Raw genomic sequence first — 23416 nt, 5'->3', positions numbered from 1 at the left:
ATTTCAGCTAACCTTCTCTTTAAAGAGCCCTTTAAAACAAAGGCAGAAGATGCCAGCACAGGACCACAATGGGGCAAGCTTAAATAAAAAACAAAGATGCCAAAAGCATCCCCAGACTATTGGCTCTGGTTGTCTGCCAAGAGGAGATTTATTCCCCAGTGGTGTATCATGTAACTACCAATTCTGCTTGCAATCTTAACTTGCAGCCTTGGAGTTTGTCCATATTTGATTTGTTTTTCAGCGCGTCACCTGGAAGGGGCCGTGGGGCAGTGAAGGTCACCATGGGTCACTGCAGTTTGCAGTAATATGTTTTCAGTGTAGTCCAAATTCTCAGCTGGAGACTCTTTCTTGGGATGCTTAAGGATTGTGTGGAAAGGAATTAGTCCCAATAACCCTTAAACTTGTTTAGAAAGAGTCTCTTTCTATCCAAGATCCTTAGGATCAAGTTATATAATGATCTGGTTTTGACATTTCTGACTGGAAAAGGAGTGTGTGGAGAGGGAAGGAATCAATTCAGCAACAAAAGAACAGGCTCTTTGTGTAGAAGATGGCTGTAAGGAAAGTTAGACCTACTGACAGGAGACCTACATTTGTACTGCGCAAAGTTCTGCTGCTTCTCTAGAAAATATCTGTGAATGTCTCTTTTCACCCTGTTCCACACTGCCCCTACACTCTCAGCAGCCTGCAAGCAGTCAGATGCCATGCAGCCCTTATTTTTGTTTCTTAAGAATTACTCTTTTCCTTTCCTAGATATTAGCAGCCTTTAGGGCTCCCCTCCCTGGCCTCACAACTTTGCAGGCTCAGGAATAAAAATAAAACGAGGCAGGCATTAATCAGTCAGTGTCAAACGCTTGGAGAAGATGAATGATACAGCAGAGTCTTGGCATTTCCGTTCTGTTGCATTGCCTGCATAGCTAATGCTCCTTTCGGCACCGGGTCACTTCAGTGTCCTGCCTATTTGCCTGCAAAAATATTATCTTTGCAGCTGGGGAGAAGGAGGAAGGTTCCACCTCCCCTCCCCCTCTCCATGGGGCATCAGGGTATCACCAAAAAACAAACTGTGTTTCCAAGCTTTTCTGAGGGTATGGCAAATACACAGTCTCTTCCCTGCAGAAACCTTTGCTCCAGCATCATGGTTCTTCATTTTAGCCCCAAAGTGCCAGGGGTGAGGCTGTATAAAACTCAGTAAAACAAAGTTGGGTCTGGGTACCTCATCCGATGGAAATGGCCAGTATTTAAATGAGCAGCTCAGCAGCTGGGCTGCTGGAGAGATTTGGCTCCTAAAGCAGCTCAGTCCTGTGGCTATTGCTGCATTTTGTGGGGCAAGCCCACTCTGGAGACTTACACACATTGAGGGGTGGTGGTATCAAAGGGAACCAGAGGACAGAACAGGGCTGACTGGGGTCAAGAAAGCACTCTGGGGCTTGGGTGAGTTGTCCTGCTTATATCTGAATTGCTTTGCAAAAATCAGGCTGGAAACATCTCCCTCTTTTGCAGAGAGGGAAGGGAAGGTAGATGGTAGATTAATTAGAACTTACTAATAAAGTTTCTGAGCTCAGTGCCCACAAGCAGCCCAGCCTGCCCCAAGCTCTGCAACATCTGCGTTGTTCTCTCAGCAGGTCACCAACTCCTCGGACAGCTGGGCCGTGAGGGATGTCCCAGCCTCGCAGCACCGCCTGACCCTCACCAGGCTGGACCCTGGGAGCCTCTACGAGGTGGAGATGGCTGCTCACAACTGTGCTGGCGAGGGACAGACAGCCATGGTGACCTTCCGCACCGGTAAAGGGCAGACCTTTCCCTGTGCTCCCCTTTGCTCTGAGTCAGGGGAGGGCCCCTCTGAAACATCCTGTCCCAGCCCTGAGGCACAAGGCACCAGCCTTACGACAACAGGAGTGTTTGTGCTCTGGAAACCCATCTGCCCTCAGCTTAGAACAACTGTCAGAAGGGAAAGTGGAGGGTAGTATGGGGAAAATTCCAGCTCATCCTCTGTGTGGGTTTGAAGAAGCCCCTTCTTCCCTTGGTGTCTCGGTTGAACACCTGCAATACTGTAGAAAATGGATCTAGCATAAAGGTCAAGAGGTTGTCAAGAGGTTAATCTATCCTCTGCCTGGAGACAGAAATTTAACCACGTTTCAAGAAAACCAGTTAAAAGTTGTAGAAAATAGAATATGAGGGGGATCTATTAACAAATCTGCTGCTTTAGTTTTAGTTCCTGCCAGCAGGCGGAGTGCTTTGAGCCCCTAGGGCTGTTAGAGTCCAGGAAGTACTTACCTCAGTATCCTGTCTGGGAATATTTGCTTTCCTCATCCCAGCAAAAGTTAATTCTGAGTGCATCTCTCAGTGTTACTGATGCCACCTCTCCCTTCTGCACAGGCCGGCGCCCAAAGCCAGAGATTGTTGCCAGCAAAGAGCAGCAGATCCAGAGGGATGACCCAGGCACAAGTACTCAGAGCAGTAACCAGGCCGACAACAGCCGTCTGTCCCGTAAGGCCCTCCCTGAAGTGGCAGTGGGGAGGGTGAGGGGTGCTGGGTCTTTTGTGTGTGGCCAGGCCATGCCAGGTTGAAGTCTCTGCTGGATAAATCAAGACTGCAGTGCTGGATGGGTGGTTTGTAGCTGCTGACAAGGAGAGGTCCTTCTTAGACACCACTGCTACTTCTCTGGGCAGACAGTCAGTCCTGGAGAGCAGGCAAATCCCACTGCCTGGCCCCACCTTTAATGCAAGGACATCTCAGCAACTCTTTGACTCTTGCTGAGTTGCACACAGAGGGTTCTGAAAGCCCCGTCTTTCTGTGAATCTGTGAATGTGTGAGGCACAGGAACAACAAACTGCACTGCACCACTGGGTGCTGATGGAGTGTAAGGGAGGAGCAGGGACCAAGTCCCTGCATGTCCTGGCATCCTTCTTTCTCAGCCAGGCTCTGGCTAGGGGCAATTAGTTCCCCTTCTAGTGGTGCAGAGTGCTTTGTTTGGGTATCTTGCTGCACTGGAGAAGCATCAGATCCTTACTGGTCAATCTAATTAGTTGTTTCCCAGCTTGTTTCTATCACTACTATTGCCTTTATAATTTCTGTGAAATTTTCTCCTTCAGTCCTGCTCCTCCTGTGAAGTCCCATCCTTCAGTCTCCCCCATACTCATTCATTTGTTGTCTTTATTTTCATATCCATAGCTCCTTTCATCTCTTTCCCTCCCATCTTTTGATTGTTTTCCTGTCAAATTGCATTTCCACAGTTCAGAACTTCTCCTTATTTCCTTCTCAGCTGTTTCTTTTCAATCTCTCCTATTTCCATCTCCTACACTTGGTTGTCCCCAGCACCAGTCTCCTTCACCAGCTCACTCACCCAGGGTTTTTGCTCCATCTCCAGCCCTGCATCCACCCCTCTCACTGCTTTCCCCCCCATGATGGGTGATCACAGCTCAAACCTTGTCTCATCCTACTTGAGCTGGGAGTGGAAAAGGAGCAAGATGCAAGCAGGAATAAAAGGTGCTTGTGGGCACAAACTGAAAGGCATGAGGATTTGGGGGTGCCAGCTCTAACAAAGAGACAGAAGGAAAAAAGCATTCAGGAGTTGCAGAGCATGTGGCTGGGTGCAATGCAGGTAGTCTTTCACCCACATATCTCTGAGCTACAGACAGGGTGAGAAGAATACGTTTCACGTCCTGAAATCCTTCTGGGTCCCTTGCAGCTCCAGAGGCACCGGACCGTCCAACCATCTCCATGGCATCAGAGACATCTGTGTATGTGACCTGGATCCCCCGTGGGAATGGTGGGTTCCCCATCCAGTCTTTCCGCGTGGAGTATAAGAAATTGAAGAAGTTGGGAGACTGGGTCCTGGCCACCAGTGACATTCCTCCCTCTCGCCTCTCTGTGGAAATCCCAGGCCTGGAGAAAGGTAGGCAGGTGCTGTCCTCCCTGCTTCCTGGAGGTCTGTAGGAAAGCTGCAGGGTCCCTGTAGGATGGTTAACTGTCTGTCACATCCTGTTCAGCCCTGGCATGCGTGAGCAAAACAAAGCTTCCCTGAGTCCTGCCTTAGGTGCGTGGGGAAAAAGCTGCAGATGCTTCTCCAATTTCTCCAGCTGCAGAGACCAGCATAGGTTTGACCTCCCTCAGGGAGGCTTAGGCATGCTTTTCTGTATTACAGGATACAGTTACTAAAGGCATTTGGTTTTGCCTTTTACAAGACAGGACAGAACTTTCCTTAGCCACAGGCAAGACAGATGGGCACACAAATCCCATTGCAATTCACATGAGGAAAGATTTCATCACTGAGCTGGACAGCTTAAAAGGGGAACATAACTATCCCACTTATTTTACTATCAGTAAAATAAAGTTTGGGTAAAAACTGTGTAGGCTTTGAGCTTTGAACTGATGTTTATGTACTTAATTCCCATGGAGTAGAGGAAGAACGCCTTTCCTAAGGGGTTTCCTTACCTGCTTTCAGGTCAGGATATCCCTTCAGGCATTTCTTAACCCCCTGCACACCTTGCAAAACTGCTATCTAACCTTTGGACCATCCAGACAGGAACTGGGGAAGGTAACTAAAAACAGGCTCCATCTAGGATATGGCTGAAATTCATTCCACAACAGACTTGCTGTAGGTTCTCTGCCATCTGGAGGTGTAGCCCCTCTTCACAGTCAGGGCTATGCTGACAGCAGAAATGTTGAAAAACTCCAATCCCTGCAACTGTTTTATTTCCCATTTTCCCCACAGGCACATCCTATAAATTCCGTGTCCGGGCGCTGAACATCCTGGGGGAGAGCGAGCCCAGCGCGGCGTCTCGGCCGTACGTGGTGTCTGGCTACAGCAACCGCGTCTACGAGCGCCCCGTGGCCGGGCCCTACATCACCTTCACGGATGCCATCAATGAGACCACCATCATGCTCAAGTGGATGGTAAGGTTTGTGGGGGTGGAGAGCGCTGCAGGGGAGGAACCAGGTGGGACGGTGCTCCTTGCCCAGCTTACACCTCCTCCAGGTTACCACACTGGAGCCTGTCACCAGCACAAATGGATCTGGGACCCAACAGCTGCCTCCATCAAAGGAGGACTGGGCTTGGGACACATAACTGGGTGGGAAGTCAGAGAGCCTAGGAAACCCTTTGCATCTGAATCCAACATTGTATACAGGAAGATTTCAGTGCATAACCATGGGCTCTTGACCTTTTTGTTCAATAAGCACAGCTGAACAATGCATTGGGTATCTGCTTGCTCTCCTGGCCAGTCTTCTGGAATCCATTAGCACCTCTCTCTGTCCTAGTATTTTCCAGCAGATGCATCCTTCACTCTAATTTGGTGGGTAACAAATGATGATGTAATGCTGATAATCATTTACAACAGTCCACTCCAGAGGATTTTTAGGAGTGGGTAGGATCTTTTGGATCACAAGCCCAGATTTGGGCTGAAGTGTTTTCAGCAGCTTAGAGCTTATTCAGAGGGATGCATTGCTCTCCTCTCCTAGCTGCTTCTAGCCAGAAAATGCCACAAGGCAGGATGGGCGCAGCTGTTCATTTGAACTCAAACAGTAGCTGATAAAACACTGGGTGAAAGACAGCAAGAACACACAGAGCTGGGACAGTACTGCCCTGGGTATAGGGGAGGAAAAGAACTGTCTTCAGAAACACAAAGCTCCTGCAGCGACCAGTTCATGGCAAGACCCAGTTTGTCTGGAAGCCATGAGCCTACCGGAGTCAAGATGATGGTGTGCTTGCCCAGCTGAGTCACTGTTGCTGAAGACTTTTTTTTTCTCTGAATCATTGGCTGTGGTTGCTGAGAGGGAGGAGAGCACTGGATGCCTGAAGTGACAGGCCGAAATTCACAGCTTGTCTGTTACCTGAGAGAAGCTTGAGGAGTAGAAAGTAACACTGAGCTTCTGTAGAAAAACTTTTATTGTGCAACCAATGTCAACATGAGGAAGATTCCTCTGCTAGGTTATCCTCCTGTCCCATCCCATTTATCCTAGCTGCTCCTCACCTAGTACAATACAAGCATGGACATCTCTGCTAATTTCTGCTCTCCCTCCCATTCTCTGCAGTACATCCCAGCCAGCAACAACAACACTCCCATCCATGGATTTTATATCTACTACCGCCCCACTGACAGTGACAATGACAGTGACTACAAGAAGGACGTGGTGGAAGGTAGGAGAAATGGAGAGACTGGTCCCAGACCCTGGTCCCTACAGGAAGACAGCACAGCCAGAAGGAGCCCTGTGCACGAAAGGCAGCAGCTGTCAAGGCTACTTTACTGGGCACTGCTGCGGAGCTGGGCCAGCTGCCTGTTCCCTGAGGAAGTTAAGAGCTCCATGTGTTTGTTCCCTCCTCAGGAGATCGGTACTGGCACTCCATCAGCCACCTGCAGCCAGAGACCTCGTATGACATTAAGATGCAGTGCTTCAACGAGGGAGGTGAAAGCGAGTTCAGCAACGTGATGATCTGTGAAACCAAAGGTAAGCAGCTTCCTGGGACAGCTCTGGGAACACAGCCTGCTGTCTTCCCTGCCTGCAGCTGTCAGAGCACAGCGAGGCAGGAACCATCCCCGCTTGACAGTGCATCACCCAAGCTCCAGAAAAGTGGTGGAGGCAGCACTGGAGAGAAGAGAGACACAGGCTCATCCATGCTGTTGATCAGTGTGACTGGTCTGTGTACTCACCCCTTGTGCAGAGTCCATTGCTGCCCCTCAGAGCAGCAGTTACCTTTTGTTTTCCTATCACAGAGGTGGTGACTGGAAGCAGAAGGGCTGACTTTCCCTTGCTGTACTGAACTCTGTGTTGCTTTAGAAGCAGGCTCCTTGTTGTCTTTCAAGCAGCTGCACTGTCATGACAACAACAGCGTTAAGTCCAAGTGTGTGCTTTGGAGAGCCTCCTTGATTTTGGTTTTGCTTGATCAGCCCAAAAGCAGATCTGGCAAAGCTGTGAGCCAAGCACAGAGGCCTTGTCTGTACTGCCATATGCATCAGCCTAGGAATCCTGTCATCCAGGAGTGCTTCTTCAAAGACATCATACAAGTCTGGCCACTCCACAGCAGCATAAACATCCCTGGTCTGCTGTGCCATCTGCCATATCTCTGTCTAACATTCTCTCTCTTCCTTCCACAGCTCGGAAGTCTCTTGGTCTGCCAGGTCGTCTTCCACCCTCCACAGTGCCCCCTCAGCAGCGTCCCCCACTCAGTGGTGGGCACAGTGGCCTGGGGACAGGGGCCATGGTGGCCCGTTCCAGCGACTTGCCATACTTGATTGTAGGCGTTGTGCTGGGATCCATCGTACTCCTCATCGTGGCTTTCATCCCCTTTTGCCTTTGGAGAGCTTGGTCCAAGCAGAGTAAGGGCTGTTTCTTGCGGGCTGATTTACAGGATATGGTTTGCCTTGGGGATTAAATCTGACCTTGGGTGTAGTTGCATCAAACATCCAAAATGTGAGGGAATTCTGGGAAGCAGGGAAGGGGTGTGCAGAGGGCAAGTCTCAGATGTCCTGTGGAATGCCATAAAGACAAAGGCCACTGTTTGTCCCTTGTTCTGCTTGCCTTGTTGCAAAGGAACCTCTGGGACTAGGGGAAAAGGGCCCCTTTTTGCCATTTATCTCCAAGAGTGCTTTGGGTGCCAAAATGTCTACCTGATAGGACAGCCTAACCCTATACATGCTGAGCTTCAACAAGCTTGACTTTACCTCTCATTTTTGCCTCAGACTTTCTTTTCCTTCCCTCTGCAGAACAAACCATTGACATGAGCTTCCCAGGAGCTGGGCTGCTGGTGTCATCCTGCCAGTACACCATGGTGCCGCTGAGAGGCATCTCTGCTCCTCGTGCCAATGGACATCCCTTTGTTAATGGGCAGCCCTATGCCAGCAGGGCACATCTGAATGGCATCTGTGCCTCTGCAGGAGTGGGGTACACAAGCACCAAGCCCCGAGATTATAGCCCAGATGAAGTGCCGCAGGTGAGCCCACACCTGGGATCAAGAGCTGGTTTGTCATGAGCTGGAGGCCACACTTGCAGTGAGAGGGCTTCTCCAGATGTGGCTGGCACACTTTGCAGCATGTAGAAGCGGCAAGGCTGGCTTCCCAAAAGAGATTTCCCCTTTGTAGTAAAGTCAGACATGGGGGGAACAGGAAGGTCTCCAAAACACTGGTGATAGGGTGTTTTCTTGAGCCTCTTAAGTATGGAGGAGGCAGCGAGAAAAGGCAACTCTCATGGGGACGGTTCCTGTGTCCCCTGAGCAAAGGTCACAGGGACTGACAGTGCTGAGGACTCTGAAAAAGGGTAACAGGCAGTGCCAGAGCTGAGACTGTAAATTGCTTATCCCCCACTCGTTCAGCACTAAGTGTAAAGTGAGTTTTTCAGTGCTCAGTTCCACTGCCCTCAGTAGCAAAAGAAAGAGTTTCAGCTTTTTCTGCCTTCCGCTGTAAGAGCTTCAGCAGTCTGCCCCAGGGCTCTGACTCAGATCAGCACCTGCCTCTTAATGCTGCTGTGTGCCATTGGTCTGCTAAGAATCCTTCTCTCTCCTTCCAGTCACAGGAGGAGACCAATGCCTTGCTGCAAGCAAGAGTGCTGCAGAATGGGAGTGCCCAGCAAGACTACCAGCCCTCCAGGTTAGTCCTGGCGTGTGGAGAGGGAGGGTGGAACAATCCACTGGGACCCACATGCTCACAAAAGCCTGCCCTCAATACACTCCTGTCTGTCCCAACTCTTGGGAAACAAATCCATGCCCCAGCACTAGGACACCTTGGTCTAAATTCTCTTCACACGACTCATTCCTCTTAGAATTTCAGGAAGGAATAATTTAATTGTAGAGGTGGCCAAGACCTACTCCCCTCCATCCCCTTTTCCTCCTCCTGTTTCTAAGTGGGAGACTGAAAAGCAGGATGAGAGAAGCAAACATCTGTGATTGATGCTGATAAACAGCTGCCCCAGAATCTGCCCACTGTCCAGTTGTGAGTGCTTAGTGTCTCACTGTTCAGACATCTTCATTACCATGCTCCCTGTGAGGTACTATTCCTTCTGGTTCCTGTGGCACTCATGAGCTGTTGGATCATGGATACCAGGTCCCACATCACCTCATTCCCATCCCACAAGTACATCCCCGTTTCTGTGCTTCCCCTCATTTAGGAATGTTCTGTGTCACAGCATTGATGAGCTGGCTGAGACATGACACGAATTATATCTTTCAAGGAGGAAAGATCTGGTAAACAGCCCTAAACCTCTCTGCCTGCTTCCCTAGATTGCCCAGCTCCAGAACAGAAGACAGCTCTTTCCTCTACAGTCTCCCAGATGACTCCACTCACCAGCTTCTTCAGCCACAAGATGACTGTCCTCACCTTCAAGAGCACTTTGTTGGCCTCCATCATCCAGTGATGGGAAGCAAAGTGGGAGGCCCTAGCCTGGATGCTCGACGGGATACCCTCTTCCACCAAGGTCAGTGATTTGAAAAACTCCATGCCTCCATCTCATCGTTTTAGGCTGCTCTTGAAGGGAGATCTCACTGCAGAACCTTTCTGATAGCTCATGTTCAAGTGATATGAATCCATCTCCCTAGGACCTAATCCATTGATCCACCCCTGTAGTGCAGGTCAGACTTGTTTTGTGTGATCATGGCATCAAATTCCCACACAGACTTTCAGAATGCAGATCTTCCTCTTTGATCAGAGTTCCCCCCCCCAATAAAGTGAGCTATTGATTTGAAACCTCCCACAGCATCTCTCATTCTAATGTGCATTTGAATGATTTCTCGCTTCTTTCTCCCTCAGGAAGCCCATGCTGCTTAGGCCTAGTGCCAGTTGAAGAGGTAGAAAGACTAGATTGCTGCCAGTCCAGAGGAGATCTCCATGTCCAGAATCCAGCGATCACATCTTTGGGTCAGGACCTACCAAGACACCTGAACAGCAGCCCTCCACCACTGAGACCCTTAGAGACTCATCCTCCCACCAGCTAGGGACCAAGCTGCCTTTTGCAAAAGACTTATTCTAAAGAGAGAAAGATAAAGGGTATTTATTTTTGTATAACACCCCTATTTATATATTTATGCACTTGTATATAGATGTATATGTGCCTTTTATAATGCTATGGAGACAGAAGGCATCCTCAGCAAGGTCACAGGAGGACCCAGGAAACAAGGCAGCAGCTCTCGGTGGCAGCATCAAGAGCACACAATGGAAACAGCTGGACAAGGGACACTGCGGGACATGGGTCCAAACAGAGCTGCCACCACCCTCTTGCAGCCTAGAGGGCTTCACAACAAATAATGCTGTCCAAAAGGTCTTTTCCTCTCCCCCCCATGAAGGTTTGTTCCATGAACACACTCCTGTGAATGGACTGGAGTTATGCACTCTGCCTGATCAACTTAGACAACCTTTCACATACATGCCATCTGCAGCCGCCTATCTGTAAAGACAAATCCACGCTTTAACATCTAAAATAAAGGCTTTAGTCTTTGCTGTGCCTGGCTCTATGCTAACTCCTCACACATACTGAGCCTTCTCTTTCTTTTACACTTGCAGATGTACAGCAAGCAGGACACCTGGGGAAAGGTGACACTTTCCTGCAGTTAGAATTTTCCAAATAGTCACTGGTGACACTTAGTCTGGGGTCTTCTTGTTCCCTGTCTCCAGCTGAGCCTCTGGCTGTCTGGTTACCCAGCTGCCACTGGATGTCCTTGCTCTTTGTTAGGCAAGGGATTTGGTGCCAGTTCACAGCCCCTCTCCTCGGGCTCCTGCCGTTTCCCACCTCCCAGGGCACAACCTGCAGCTGCACAAGAGCTCCCAGCACCAGGTGTGTTCCTCAGCAAGGACCCCCTGTAAAGGCAGCCTGCACAAGCACTGTTCACAGGCTTGTGCTGGGACCAGCAGGAAGTTCTTGTGCCTGGCTGGGATATGGCTGGAGCCCTGCTGAGCATACACCAGACAGAAACACAAAGACCTGTGGCAAGAGGTGGGGAGTGGGGAGGGAACAGCAAGAGCAGCTGGAGATTGTTTAATTTATTCAATAAAAATTAGCACCTCAAGAGCCTTCCATGGGGAGAACACAACCCCTCCACCCTGAGGCTGAAGGAAGATTTTAAAGTCAATACAAGGTAAGTGCTGTAAATGATCACATGCTGCCACCACACCAAATGAGAGACAAAAAAGAGCAACACCTGAAAACAGAGCTTGGCCCTTTCACTGATCAGGCCAGTGGAATTACAGGCTGACTTAGCATTGTTACATCCTCCTCCTGGCTAGGTAAATGCTACATCCTGCCCTGAGGAGAAAGGCCCCTTTGCTTTCTCCTGGCCAGCAGGGCCACTGCCAATGCTTGCTTGAGGCAGACTAATTTCACCATTTTTGAGAACAAGATACCAAACTAATATTTTCTGCTGTGAAACTTCAAACCAGCTTTCCACAGCCACTTGTTTGAAGAGTAGACATAGACATAATGCACATGCATGGACACACAAAGGGCACCTTGTCCAGTACAACCCTCTGCAATGGACTGATAACAGTATTTAGTAGTTTCATTTGCTATTTTTTATTCCATATATGTTACAGTCATGTTTTGATAGAAAAAACAAATGTAACCCCTTACAACTAAACCCCTGGATAGCCAAAACCAATTAATTTTGCACCTCCAAGCATGACTGCTGCCACAGTTAATTTTAAGGGTGACTTGAATTGTTAGTGACTATTTCTGAAGAGGAAGTTGGAGTCTCAGAGTCCTTTGGTAAGAGGTGCCCACCTTTTCTCCTAAGGGAAGCGAGTTCTTTTACATCCAATCTATTCTGGCTGATTGCCTGTCTCAGAAAGGCCACCTCACAAGTTATCTGTGTGAGCTGTGACTCCAGCCTGGCTGTCTCTTTGGTGTCAGCATTTTGGGTGCCCTCAAATTCTCCACCCTGTAGAGGAGAAAAATGGAGAGGAAAAAAATGGCTCCTATAAAACATGGAGAATGAATAGTGGAAATTTATTTCAAGTAGGTAAAGTGAAGCTTTCCAAGAGCCAGGACATATCCATGACTTCTCCACACCTTAGTCAGAAGTATGTGAAAGACTGAAGGTTCACTAACTAGATTTACGCCATGGTACAGAGCAGTAAATCCACTTCTTGTTGTAATGCTGTTACATGACAGTAATATGACTGTTTCCATGTAACAAAGGAATATTCTTTTCATTCCTTCAAGGCATATTTTAATTAGAAATGAGTTTGTTTCAGTCCTAGAAAGCAGCTAAGTAAGAAATAGCAGAGGTGCTAAGGTATGAAGCAACCATTCAGCCTGTCCCACTCCTAGCCTAAACTGCTGACTGCAGAGCAAGATGTGAGACCAAGGAACTGGTGAGGGCCAGATGATCCCTTACCCATTTCTGAAAAGTCCCAAACCTAAAAGGCTAAAAGGCTCACCTGACCAGTTGTCAGTGATTCCAGCTCAGTTTCGAGCTGATGCTTTTCCTGGCAAAACCTGTTCATCTGGTGCAGCTTGCTGGTGTTTTCCCTTGTCAGCTTCGCTAGCTGATGCTGCAGGACTACAATTCTTTCCTAGAAAGGTGTAAAAAGTTGATCTGGGATGAGAGAGGACAAAAAGTGTGGCGTGGGGAAGAAGCAGTAGGCACAATGTAAATGTCACAGGTAAACAACAGACTGATCCTGTCATACCGCCTAATCCCACAGTACCTTTAATGCAATCTCATCTTCTTGTTTTTAATATATTTAAATTACAAATGCCTAAGTAAAAAGTTAGACAAAAGTGTGGGAAAAAGCCATTAGCTCTTCTGTAAGGGCAGCATAAGCATGTTGCCTGCTTGCACCACAGCAGCTGAACCTTGGGCCCCACCAAATGCAGACATGAACTTTTCAGACTGCACAGATTGGCACCCCAGGCATGAGCCACAGCCTGCCCTGTACTCAGTTTGTCACCAAAGGCACTGAGAGATGGCAGGAGGTGCTGAATGCCACCTGAGAACCAGAGAAAAGCATTCCACAAGAGCTTCACGCAGGGAATGAAGTAGGACAATGTGTTTGAAGAAAGCAAAACAGAGATCAGCTACCTCTGTGAAAAATAGGATGTGCACCAGCAACTGGAGCAGAGGTAGGAATGATGATGGGAAATTCAAGTGGAACACTATGGTCTATTAAGGACAAGTGAAAAAAAATCAAACATGAACATGTTCACAAAAGATTTCAGTGTAACTTTTTAGTCCCCCAGGGAAACAGGGTTAAGAGATCATCACGTGTGTCTCCCTCCTCTTCCTGCTGCTTACCTCCCATTCTTTGAGCTCCACGAAATGCTCATACTCTTTCTCCATTATTCTCACTTTCATCTGCTCCATGGGTATATTAACAGAGTGAGCTTGAACTGCTTCAAAATCAACCAGCCGACCAAACTTCTCCATCATCAGAAGATTGCACTTCTCCTCCAGTTCTAACAGAGGGACATTGGCACAAATGGCAGCACTGTCATTCATGGGTTTAGAAGAATTTCTGCCTTACCCCAGCTTTTTGTCTGAGCTTTTTTGGTATTTGATGTGTAATAAAAAATTCACGCAAAACCACACAGAGCTCACAGCTGAGTCATACCATTTGTCCTTGCTCATGATCATGCTTGTGTGGTCACTAAGCCACACTCTAAACCAGTCCTAGTAAGCCCGTCTCACACCACAGGCTGTATAGGGCCTCTGCATGTCTAGTGGTGCTAGACACAGCTTTATGTTTGGCTCTTTGGGAAGTGTTTTGAATAGGGCTTGTTTCCTTCTTCAGATGTTACAAAGGGGAGGAAATGGCCAGAAAAAGCTTATGTATTTTGGGGAAACTACTTTTTCCCTAGGAGTTCTGGTTTACAAGCAGAAATAGTAAATGTGTCCAGACTTCCAGTGACTCCTCTCAATCGGCTCTCCTTATACTAAGTTCCCAAATTATGTTGCACAGCCTGATGACTCTGCAGTGCTGGAGAACTGCTACTCCATCAAAACAGTCCACTTGATGTGTTCTATTTTCTGCAGTAACCCTCTGTAACATCTGTGTGAGTATGGAGACAGACATGGTGAGTTACCCCCACCCAATGAGAGGGACAGAAGGAACATTAGCAATGCTGTGTTGCTCAGAGTCTCTGCCACTCACGTTGAATCTCCATCTCCATCTCCTTTTTGTCCTGGAGAAGCTGCTTATGTTGCTCCTTGGCCTTCTTATGGGTCTCTCTTTGCATTATCTTTTCATTACGTAGGTCCACAATTCTCTTCTTCAGGTACTGCAAGGACTCATTGGTAAATACTAAAGTATGGGAGAAGTCACGGGGCATCTCCCCATCAACCAAGCACTGCACCTGCAAAAGCAGACAGAAAAATAAGCATGGCTGGATTTACTTTTTAAGGGTGATGGAGATGTCTCTTTATAACAAATGTGTGAGCAATAGAGAACTAGTGAGTGAGTTAATACTAAGCATGGACACAACTCTTTTTTTGGGCCAGGGAATTGTGTGAATTAAGGTATTGCATCCAATCTGGAACTATTCAGTTGGGCAGAATTTCCATTAGTTTAAATAGTTTTCAGGGCTTTTTTGATTTGTTTTTCTTGGGGGGTGTTTCTGTTTTTTTTTTTTCCTCAGGAGAATATCAGTAGGTATAGACCTGAAGGCCAAATTTATACAGCAGTTAAAGACTATACACATTTCAGCAATGGGCCAGCCTGCCTGTCCTTACCTCGTTTCTGTCAGTACAGGAGAAGGGGAAAAAAAGGGAATTCTAGAGGAATTAGCAGCATGAAGTTCAGTTAATGGCACTTCCCTCCCAGGAGACCATAGTGAATCATGAACTAAGGGCCCCAAAGAACAGTAACACCATTGTTTAGATGTACACAGGCCACTCTGCACATGCAGATGCACAACATCTTGAATTACCTGATGGAGTCTCAAAGGTACAACTACATACAGCTCATTCAGCCTGTGCAGCTTTTCCCACTGAAAGGCCTCCAGTTCCCTGTTTGCTGTGTCCAGACTGGTATCTACTTCTTTTGCCTGCAGAAAGACAAATTATGGACAAACAAAATCCTGTGATACTGAGAATACATAAGGCAACAAGGTTCTGATAGAGTTCCTGATCCAAAGAGAAAGAAGTATATAAAAATATGCTTTTTTTTAAACTACATATGATAGGTGAGTTTCACAGGCAAACCCAAGGATCATCTACAAATATTCAAGCAAGATTCTAACCTGAAAACCTCTGCACACACATACACTCATGAATGTCTCCTTAGAGAAGCCCTGTATGTATCAAGAGACAGCTGCTTTGTTTAGCATCTAAAAACACTTGTAGATCTACAGAGCCTGCAAGATAGTTTTTATTGTGTTATGCCTGGAAATGCTTATTGATTCTGCATGAGAAAGAAACAATTCAGACTCAAATGTCATACCCCAGGGTGAATATGTGGCAGCTGGCACTTAGGAAAGCCTTTAAAATCTAAAAAATGTTGTATGTTAAGCACGCTTGATGGAACATTTTTGAGACAAAAAAAGTGCAAGACTTGCATAATGTTATTTTGGTACCACACTCTCTCTTCCAGATAACCCTTCAAAATAAGATATTTTTTAATTAATACAGATCAAATTTCTTAATGAATGCAGGAGTTCAAAAAAGCAAAATGGAAAATTTGTACCAAAAGAGTTTATTCAGTGATTACCTGTCACAAAGAGTGATGGAAAATAAAGTAAAATAAATAGATGGTTGAATAGAATTTTTATGCATTTGTTTTAACCTGGATTTGCATTAGGGTAAGTATTATTCAATTGCTGTGGCCATACACACCCACAGAGGACAGGCCAGACCATACTGCGTGTTTCATCTGAACCAGAGAACCAGTTCCTCCTGCTGCACAAGGCTAGACAACTGGGAAGGAACTGCACCTAGAGCCTGGATCCAGCCCCATGAAAGCTAAGGTTGGATCAATTTGATTTACCCTTTTCAGGAGAACAGGTGACCCATGTCGAGCTGCCTCCTGCCTCTGTGCTACCACAGGTATTGCTTCCCAAATGGACACCTCTCAGAGGGTTAGGATTTTGTTTTTAGGTCTTAGACTAGCACAAATCACTAGCACTACATTTAACATGATGATCCTTTCTGAGAAAACAGTACAATACCTTTAAGGCCAAGGCATTATATTCCTTTTTGAGGTCAGCAGCAACTTTCTTCTCCTCTTCTAAAGCTTTCTCAATGCCTATCCGCTGCTGCCGGAGCTGGATGGTGTTCAGGAAGAGATCCTCACTGCAGCCTGAGAGGGAAAGGGTCAAAGAAGAACTTACTTTCACTGTGACTATACTGGAGTTACTGGGTAGAGCTGGTACCTTCTCCTGCAGTGCACATTCCTAGCATTCCCCATAATAACACCATGGGTTTGGTTCCCTAGAGCTTCCTTAAGCACAAACCCAGGGGCCTCCATGACTCAGGTGAATGTCTTGGATGGATTTTTTTCTTCTTTACAGTCAGTCTGTTTCCAGAAGTCACATTAAATGCATCAAAGCCAGCATTAAAGCCAAGTGCTCAAAAATTAGCTTTTGTAAGCAATGCAGTCCCAGTAATTAATACATGTTGCAGTAAAATCTTCAATTATGTGAGCACATAGTTGTTTCTCCATAGCACCCTTCACTATAAATTATGAACTTGCTGCAGGGATAATTTATAGCTCTATTGGTAAACAAAGCTGTATTTCATAGAAACTGTGTTGTGGTAAGGAAGATCTGTGAATTTCTATCTAATACTGTGATTTCAGTAATGCTAAACAAGCACATAATTATGCCCAAATCAGCAGGCATAATAATAAAAAAGAGAGTCCAATAAAGGAAAAAAAAATCTACATGAAGAGACAAATATGAAGAGCCTAATGCAACATGTAATTTCCCTGTTAGAAAGTCCAAATTGCTAATTTAACTCAGAAGTAAAAATCTTTATTTCTTCCCAACGTTCCACTGAAAAATGAGATGAACGAGGAGTTAATAAAAAAATCAATTTCTGGAAATGATTTCAAAATACAATCTAAAAAAAAGGGAAGGTGGATTTTTGGTAAGTTCAAACTTGAAAATGAAGCAGTGCTGTTACACTGTCATTGACACATCACTCAAAGATTTTTTTAAAAAACAACATCCTGAATTAGCTAAGCTCATACAAAGGAAAAAGAGGGAGAAAGGTTGGTTGCCTCTTTTGAATGCACAAATGAAGAGGATTTTGCAAAGTAAAGCTCCTAACTTTTCAGAACAGCCTAGCAACAGGCAATTGCTGCATAAATCCACGAGGTGGTAACAAAGAGCTTCAATTAACAGCATGAGGATCCCCTCAGAATTTCCCTGAACAGGAGGAATCCAGCCAGGCCAGGCAGCTGGTTTCCAGAGAGCAGCTACAGCCTTGTCACTGCTCCACTCCAGAGAGGAGCCTTTTCTCTCCAGATAACAGCCATGAAATGGTGAATGCTTCTTTACACAAAATAATTAATTCTTACTGCTTAGCTAAGTTTTATTTTTCCAAACTTTTTTAATTAGGGTAGTCTACACTACCAACGGTTTTATTATCTTGACCAAAGTTTCCTGGGGAAAAATGCTGCACACAGGATGGGTACACACATTCCAGCCCTTCATGACTTTAGCATGCAGTGAATAATTAAAAAATCTGTTTTCTTTTCAAACACATGACGTTGTCCCAAAGCTAAACGACTAATTAACACAAGGAAATAACAGCATGGGTACCTTCTGGGCAAATGGAGTCACCAAAGGCTACATCTTCAGATCCACAATTTTCTTCATCAGTCTTTATGTCAGGTTTTTCATCGTCCTTCTCTTCATTCTCATTTTCTTTATCTGAAAGAAATAGAGACTGGCTTGCAAAACAGCCCAGACCCACCAGCTATGCATTATGCCAATGTGCTGGTGAACACAAGCCCAGTAACCCATGAAAGATCACTCTAGTGATAGGTGAATGCAGGCACCTTGTGCCTATTGCATTGATCTGATGCAATGTTTTCACAGAAAGGAAAAAAGAAAAAAGAGGAGGGGAAAACAGAGAGACAGAGAGATATCACCTAGCAGTAGAACAGACACAGGTACAGCCCATGTTTTTAGGACTTAACTTCAATATATTTTCTCTTTTTTATGTGTTAGGAACTTAAGCAGTGTGAGTTTACCATTCTGATACAGAGATTAATTAACCAAGTAGAATGTGGAAGCACAAATCTGTCATAAAAGCATCACCATTGTCTTCACTTTTTGGTAATCATGTCCCAGTTGAAATCAAAAGCCAAGTCAGAGAGAGCACAAGTATTTTAGGTCAGTAAGACTGCCTAGCTTTAACAGCTTAAAACTGAGTCACTAAGACAAATTAAATCCTTTTGTAATATGTTTAGTCCTGTGACTAATAGATGATTCCAGATTAGGTTTATGATCTCTCATTAGTCAATGGACAGATTAGAGCAGAATGTCATGAATGTGACAGACTAATCACTTATCCATCGCTCCCATTGGTACAGCATAGGAAGCACCTATTTAAAGCTGTGCCTCTTCCTCTTACCAATTATCAGTCCTCAGTAATGACTTACAGGATGTAAATTGCAGGAGCTGTTATCAGACCAACTGCAGTCGTGTTAGAAACTGGATTACATCATTGTTATCATTCAAGATGATGGCCACAGAACACACTGTCAGTCTATAAACAAATCTGTTCATAGGGTTTTTGAACTGACTGGAGTGTTGTGTATACTCAGGGCTACAGCTAGACTGAGACACGTGTACTTGACCACATGGAAATATGTAAAACAAATCCATAAAGCAAAAAGAACAAAATCTCCAACCTGCTTCTCTTCCTACTTCTTCTTTTTCCACATACTCAACTTCCTGCTTCAAAAGATTGGTCAGAAAATCAGCAAATTCATTGTCTTCTCCAAGGGATGCTTCAAAGCTGGCATAAAGAGCTTTCTCACGTTCCTGAAGCATTACAATCTCACACTTTCTATCTTCTATTTGTGCAAGGTAGCTCTTCAATTTTGACTAAACAAACAAGAAACTACTTCAGTTAAAGGTACAACCCATGTATCTGTATATAGGATGCATCTGTGAAGATCTGGAAATGCAAAACTTGTCTTTCTCTCTTGATGAAACCCATGGTTCAATTAAGCATCACCTAGGAGTATGTTCTTAAAGTATGTGATTAGTCACTTATGCCATATCATGAAGGATCTATTAAAATTCAAATGTTAAGATTATTAAAAAATCAAGTATTGAAAGTTAGAAGTGGCCATCCTAGTAGGCTGATTATCAAGAGTTTCTTGTTTTTCAAAATTTAGCACTAGTCACTGGATTGGTGCTAAAACAAAGCCAAGGGATGCCACCATTTATTTTATGGTTTGCTTTTGTTTCAAGCCATGCATTAATGGTACTGTTAAATTTAAATTAATGGCACATGTGGCCAACTTACTTGCATGTCCTCCTGTTCATTAATGAGGGCACCAATTTGCTCCTCAAGAAGGTCCTCATGTATCTCAAGTTTCTTCAGGATAAGCAGCTCTTCACAGCATGTGATGCAGCGCAGATCAGCACTTTTCAGCTGCATATCCATTTTCAGCTTCTGGTGCCGCAAAAGGTGAAGTTCAGCATCAAAGTTGATCACCAGTGTGTTGATCTGGAGCAAAGGAGTGTCAAATCAGGGACAGGAAAAGTATTACCAGTGCAGTTAAACATGCAACACTAGAGAAAGGAGCAGAAGGGAAAAATTCTCTCTGCCAAATCAACAACTCAGACATGCCATTTCCTAGAGGGTACTGATGCACTTAGAAAGACAAAGTTAATCTCAAATGTGTCTTTGTTCTCAGCACAATAGCAAAAGAATCACCAGAGCTTCACAGGAATCTTTCACTGCATCCCCTCCATCCCTGAAGTATTTTACTCTTCATAGACTGTTTTACACTAGTCTGTAGCAACGCCTTGAATGTTTACAGCAGTTTATGTAACAGTCAAAGATGCATCAATAAATAACTCTTCTGCTTTGAAAGACTTCTTTTGAAGTAGCTGCCAGCTCTTCCCTTAGACATTTACAGCTAAACAAGTACTAGCAGCTGCCAACATTAACTTACAGGTGTGTGATGTTTACAGCAGAATTTGGCTATTCCCTCAAAACCTTCATACACATAAACACAAGGGTGTGTGTCTTGAGGCAGAGCAAAGAATCAACGCCCAGTAGCAGAAATTAGAGGAGAGATCCTAAGAAATGGAGCAAACAAGTGAACCGTGGCGCACCTCTGGTATACTGCTCTCTGTACCCTCCTAAACTCTCACTTAGGAGCATCCTGAGCTTGAAGCAGTATGCTTGTGTTCAACAGCTTTGAATGGATTTTTTTCCCACACTATCAAATCATAGCTTCTCCCACATCCTAGCACTGAGTTCCAAAGCTTTAGCTTATTGTTGGATAGGAAAATTATTTTCATTTGCATGCTTCAAGCTTTCTATGTGACCATTTCATCTGGTATCTCTCCTTTTAAGAGATGATTCCCACTCCCCTTTTCAATTTTATTCAGAATTTTATCACATCTCTAAAACCATTTCAGTTGCCCTTTTGCAGGCCAAAGATACTTTATCCACTTAGATGTACCTTTTAAAGAATCTTTTCCATGACTAAGCATTTTGGTTATTCTCTTTTGTACCTTTTCTAATCCTACAAAGTATCTTTTGGACTAGAAGGTTGAGACTACAATTTTTTAAGAGAACATGAATCTACAAAACTGTAGTGATGCTGCTTTTTTAACCCTGTAATTTTTCAAGTTATGTCTAACATTTGGTTTTTTGTTTGGTTTTTTTTTTGGGTTTTTGTTTGTTTTTGGTTTGGTTTTTGGGTATTTTTTGCTACTTAGATCATAGTTTCATGGCACAATCGATAAGAAATCTAAGATCTGTTTTTCAAGTGATAATAGTCAGAACACAGGTTATAGTTATGGATTTATACTGATTTACACTGTAAATGTGCAACAGTTAGCATTTTCCTGGACTGCAGAAAGGCAAGACCCGCTGCAATACTGAAACAGAAGGTGATTTTGTTTCACTTATGATGCAGGGGGTGGTGTGGTTTGTTTTGGGTTTTGGGATTTTTTTAATCTGACAAAAATAACTTTCAGTTTCCTACCTTTTTAATCAAGGTCTCCTGCAAGTATAGATTTTTTATCTTCTCCCTCTTTAAAATTTCCAGTTCCAATTCTGTTGGCTCTGCCTTCTCCATCACAAAAGCCTGCTGCTCCTCTGTGACCACAGCAGATGCATCTCCAGCCTGTGCCGTGGGGTCACCCTCTTCCATTGAAGGAGTTTGAAGAAGCACGTGCCTAAATGCGCGAAATGAGGGACACCCTTCCAATGGCTCCTTGAGCTTTGCCTTGGCCTCCTGCTCCTCTTTGAACTTTAGGAGGACATCACTGTTGTACTCAACTATTTTTTCAGGAACCTCATCTGGATGTAACTGAGGGATCAGGGGAATAGGGAGATGTTCTGACACATCTAAGCGTGCCTGTATGGATTTCACTTCCTTCACCAAACTCTTGATTTCATCAATAATGGAAACCTTGAGATCCCGCAAAGACACAATCTCTTTGTTCATGTTCACTTTCATCCTATGGATCTGCAAAGCAAAAACAATTTAGCAGGATTCTCCACTACAAGAATAGTCTTACCCAACTCAAGAAGGCTGACATTAGGATTACTAATTATTCTATGGTAAGAGGACACTGTATGAATTGACTCTTTTTACTGAATGTGATTAATATTCTTGGCAGAAACTTACCTTTATAAAATAAAATGACACACCACCCACCTGAAGAAACTGGAAATCCTCATCTGTATAAATCCAGAATTTATGACAAGAACTATTCCCTTTGTTTGTCCTAATAAGTTAGGTTAATCACTGGAAATTTGGTAGCATCAGCACTACAGTGAAGTGCTGAAGCCCAGGCATAATGACTTGAGACTAAAATGATTCAACAAATCCCCTGACACTCGCAGCATTGCTTCAGTAATGCTTAGACCTCACTGTCAAAGTTATCTAGTGTCACTCTTTTACACTCCAGCCAAATACAATGAAAAACCATTCCTATGAGAAGGATGGGGAGAAAGAAGTCACAAGGAAAGCAACAAAGATACTGCAACACATTTGAACTTATTGTGTCTTCGTGGTTAAAACATGTGCGGTAACTGTAGGAGTCCTACTATAGCAAGGTGACTCCAAAAGACCTGGTTTCTCAGGAAGATTCCAGTTCCAGAAGGAGTGATTGCCAAAGTGCAAATACAGAGAGGCCACACTAGAACACCTGTACTTGCTCTCATCCCTGTTTTTGTAAAGGTATTTCATGTCAGGGGCTATTTAGCTCAGTGTTTTACTAGATTGTAAGACTTATAATTAAAAAGACAGGTGCTCCTGCTGAAGTACTAGAGAAGGTAAATTCTCCTTCTCATTTTTAAAAAGCTACCATGGATTGATTCAGATCTGGGTTTGGTGAAGCACAAAACAGTTCACGAGAGGGGCTGATTTTTAACAAAATCTTACTCAAAACAGCCATCTGTCCTTCAATGCCAATTCCCACACTCACTTCGAATTCCTTTCAAAAAACTTCTTCAGTGATTAATACTCTATCCTCACTTCCCCCAAAAATGGGACAATATACACAGTTTTACATACCAAGTTTTCCAGGGTTGCAAGCTGATTCATCTTCTTTTTAGTGCTTATACGATCATCTTCAGTGAGTGTGTAGTTAGTGGCAGTCTTCAGCCTGTAACATCCTATATTCTTCTGTGCTTCTTTGATCTCCTCAGTATCTCTGGGATTCTCAAAGTTAACTCTAGGTTTGTTTTTGTATCTGGTAGGAAAAAAATAAAGCTGAACTTCAAGACAGAAGGCATACAAATGAACAGTCATTTCACACCTTCTGACTTGTGCAGCAAAGTTTGGGATGTGAAAGTGATACATCTCTTTCAGAAAAGAATGGCTACTTTGGAAAGACTATCTTTGCACATTTTAATGAAAATCCCAGATTTTTTTTTCCCCCTAAGAGCTCTTAAAACATAGCTCTGCCATGGGAAAGTTTAAACCTTCACACTCAGACTGAGCTCTGGGTTAAGTGAGTACATGCAGCTATCAGTTTCAGGGAGCCACACATCAGCTATCTACCAGCCCTTAGCACAGAATACCTGATCCTACTCTACGTTGTTAAACACTCAATAACCTTAAAAGTTTTGTATTCTGACTCCACACTGGCCTCATTCCCTGCCATTCATCTCCTAAGGAAGAACTTCTGTACTTCCATGAGCATAGAATGGTTTGCATTATAAGGGACCTTAAAGATCATATCATTCCAGTGCCCCTGCCATGGACAGGGGCACCTTCCACTGGACCAGGTCACCCAAAGCCCCATCTAAACCAGGCTAGAAAAAGAGGTCATTCAAAGATATGACTTAGGTTTG

The 23416-nt window shown here is 44.7% G+C and overlaps 2 protein-coding genes across 4 annotated transcripts in view; one reads left to right on the top strand and one right to left on the bottom strand.

Annotated features, from left to right (window-relative positions):
• The window catches only part of BOC (BOC cell adhesion associated, oncogene regulated), a 53776-nt gene extending 43825 nt beyond the window's left edge, over window positions 1-9951 (top strand). For 2 of the 3 annotated variants that reach the window (XM_058828712.1, XM_058828721.1), the window contains exons 9-19: window positions 1617-1779; window positions 2374-2484; window positions 3686-3892; window positions 4712-4893; window positions 6031-6136; window positions 6322-6444; window positions 7092-7313; window positions 7701-7927; window positions 8500-8579; window positions 9209-9402; window positions 9735-9951. In XM_058828712.1, the coding sequence (XP_058684695.1) occupies window positions 1617-1779; window positions 2374-2484; window positions 3686-3892; window positions 4712-4893; window positions 6031-6136; window positions 6322-6444; window positions 7092-7313; window positions 7701-7927; window positions 8500-8579; window positions 9209-9402; window positions 9735-9919 (1800 nt within the window). In that variant the 3' untranslated portion in view covers window positions 9920-9951. The remainder of the gene's footprint in view (window positions 1-1616; window positions 1780-2373; window positions 2485-3685; window positions 3893-4711; window positions 4894-6030; window positions 6137-6321; window positions 6445-7091; window positions 7314-7700; window positions 7928-8499; window positions 8580-9208; window positions 9403-9734) is intronic. The other variant, XM_058828728.1, reaches the window with a different exon arrangement.
• Window positions 9952-10094: 143 nt separating this feature from the next.
• CFAP44 (cilia and flagella associated protein 44) overlaps window positions 10095-23416 on the bottom strand; it is a 42712-nt gene continuing 29390 nt past the window's right edge. The window contains exons 24-34 of the mRNA XM_058828705.1: window positions 22635-22812; window positions 21096-21581; window positions 19397-19600; window positions 18774-18969; window positions 17677-17787; window positions 16081-16211; window positions 14845-14961; window positions 14070-14271; window positions 13214-13374; window positions 12357-12491; window positions 10095-11854 (exon numbers count right to left, since the gene is read on the bottom strand). Coding sequence (XP_058684688.1) covers window positions 11618-11854; window positions 12357-12491; window positions 13214-13374; window positions 14070-14271; window positions 14845-14961; window positions 16081-16211; window positions 17677-17787; window positions 18774-18969; window positions 19397-19600; window positions 21096-21581; window positions 22635-22812 — 2158 coding nt within the window. The 3' untranslated portion in view covers window positions 10095-11617. The remainder of the gene's footprint in view (window positions 11855-12356; window positions 12492-13213; window positions 13375-14069; window positions 14272-14844; window positions 14962-16080; window positions 16212-17676; window positions 17788-18773; window positions 18970-19396; window positions 19601-21095; window positions 21582-22634; window positions 22813-23416) is intronic.

Source organism: Poecile atricapillus, chromosome 1, assembly GCF_030490865.1.
Source record: "Poecile atricapillus isolate bPoeAtr1 chromosome 1, bPoeAtr1.hap1, whole genome shotgun sequence".
Classification (NCBI taxonomy): domain Eukaryota; kingdom Metazoa; phylum Chordata; class Aves; order Passeriformes; family Paridae; genus Poecile; species Poecile atricapillus.
The sequence above is the reverse complement of the archived record's forward strand: the minus strand, read 5'-3'. Positions and strand labels throughout refer to the sequence as shown.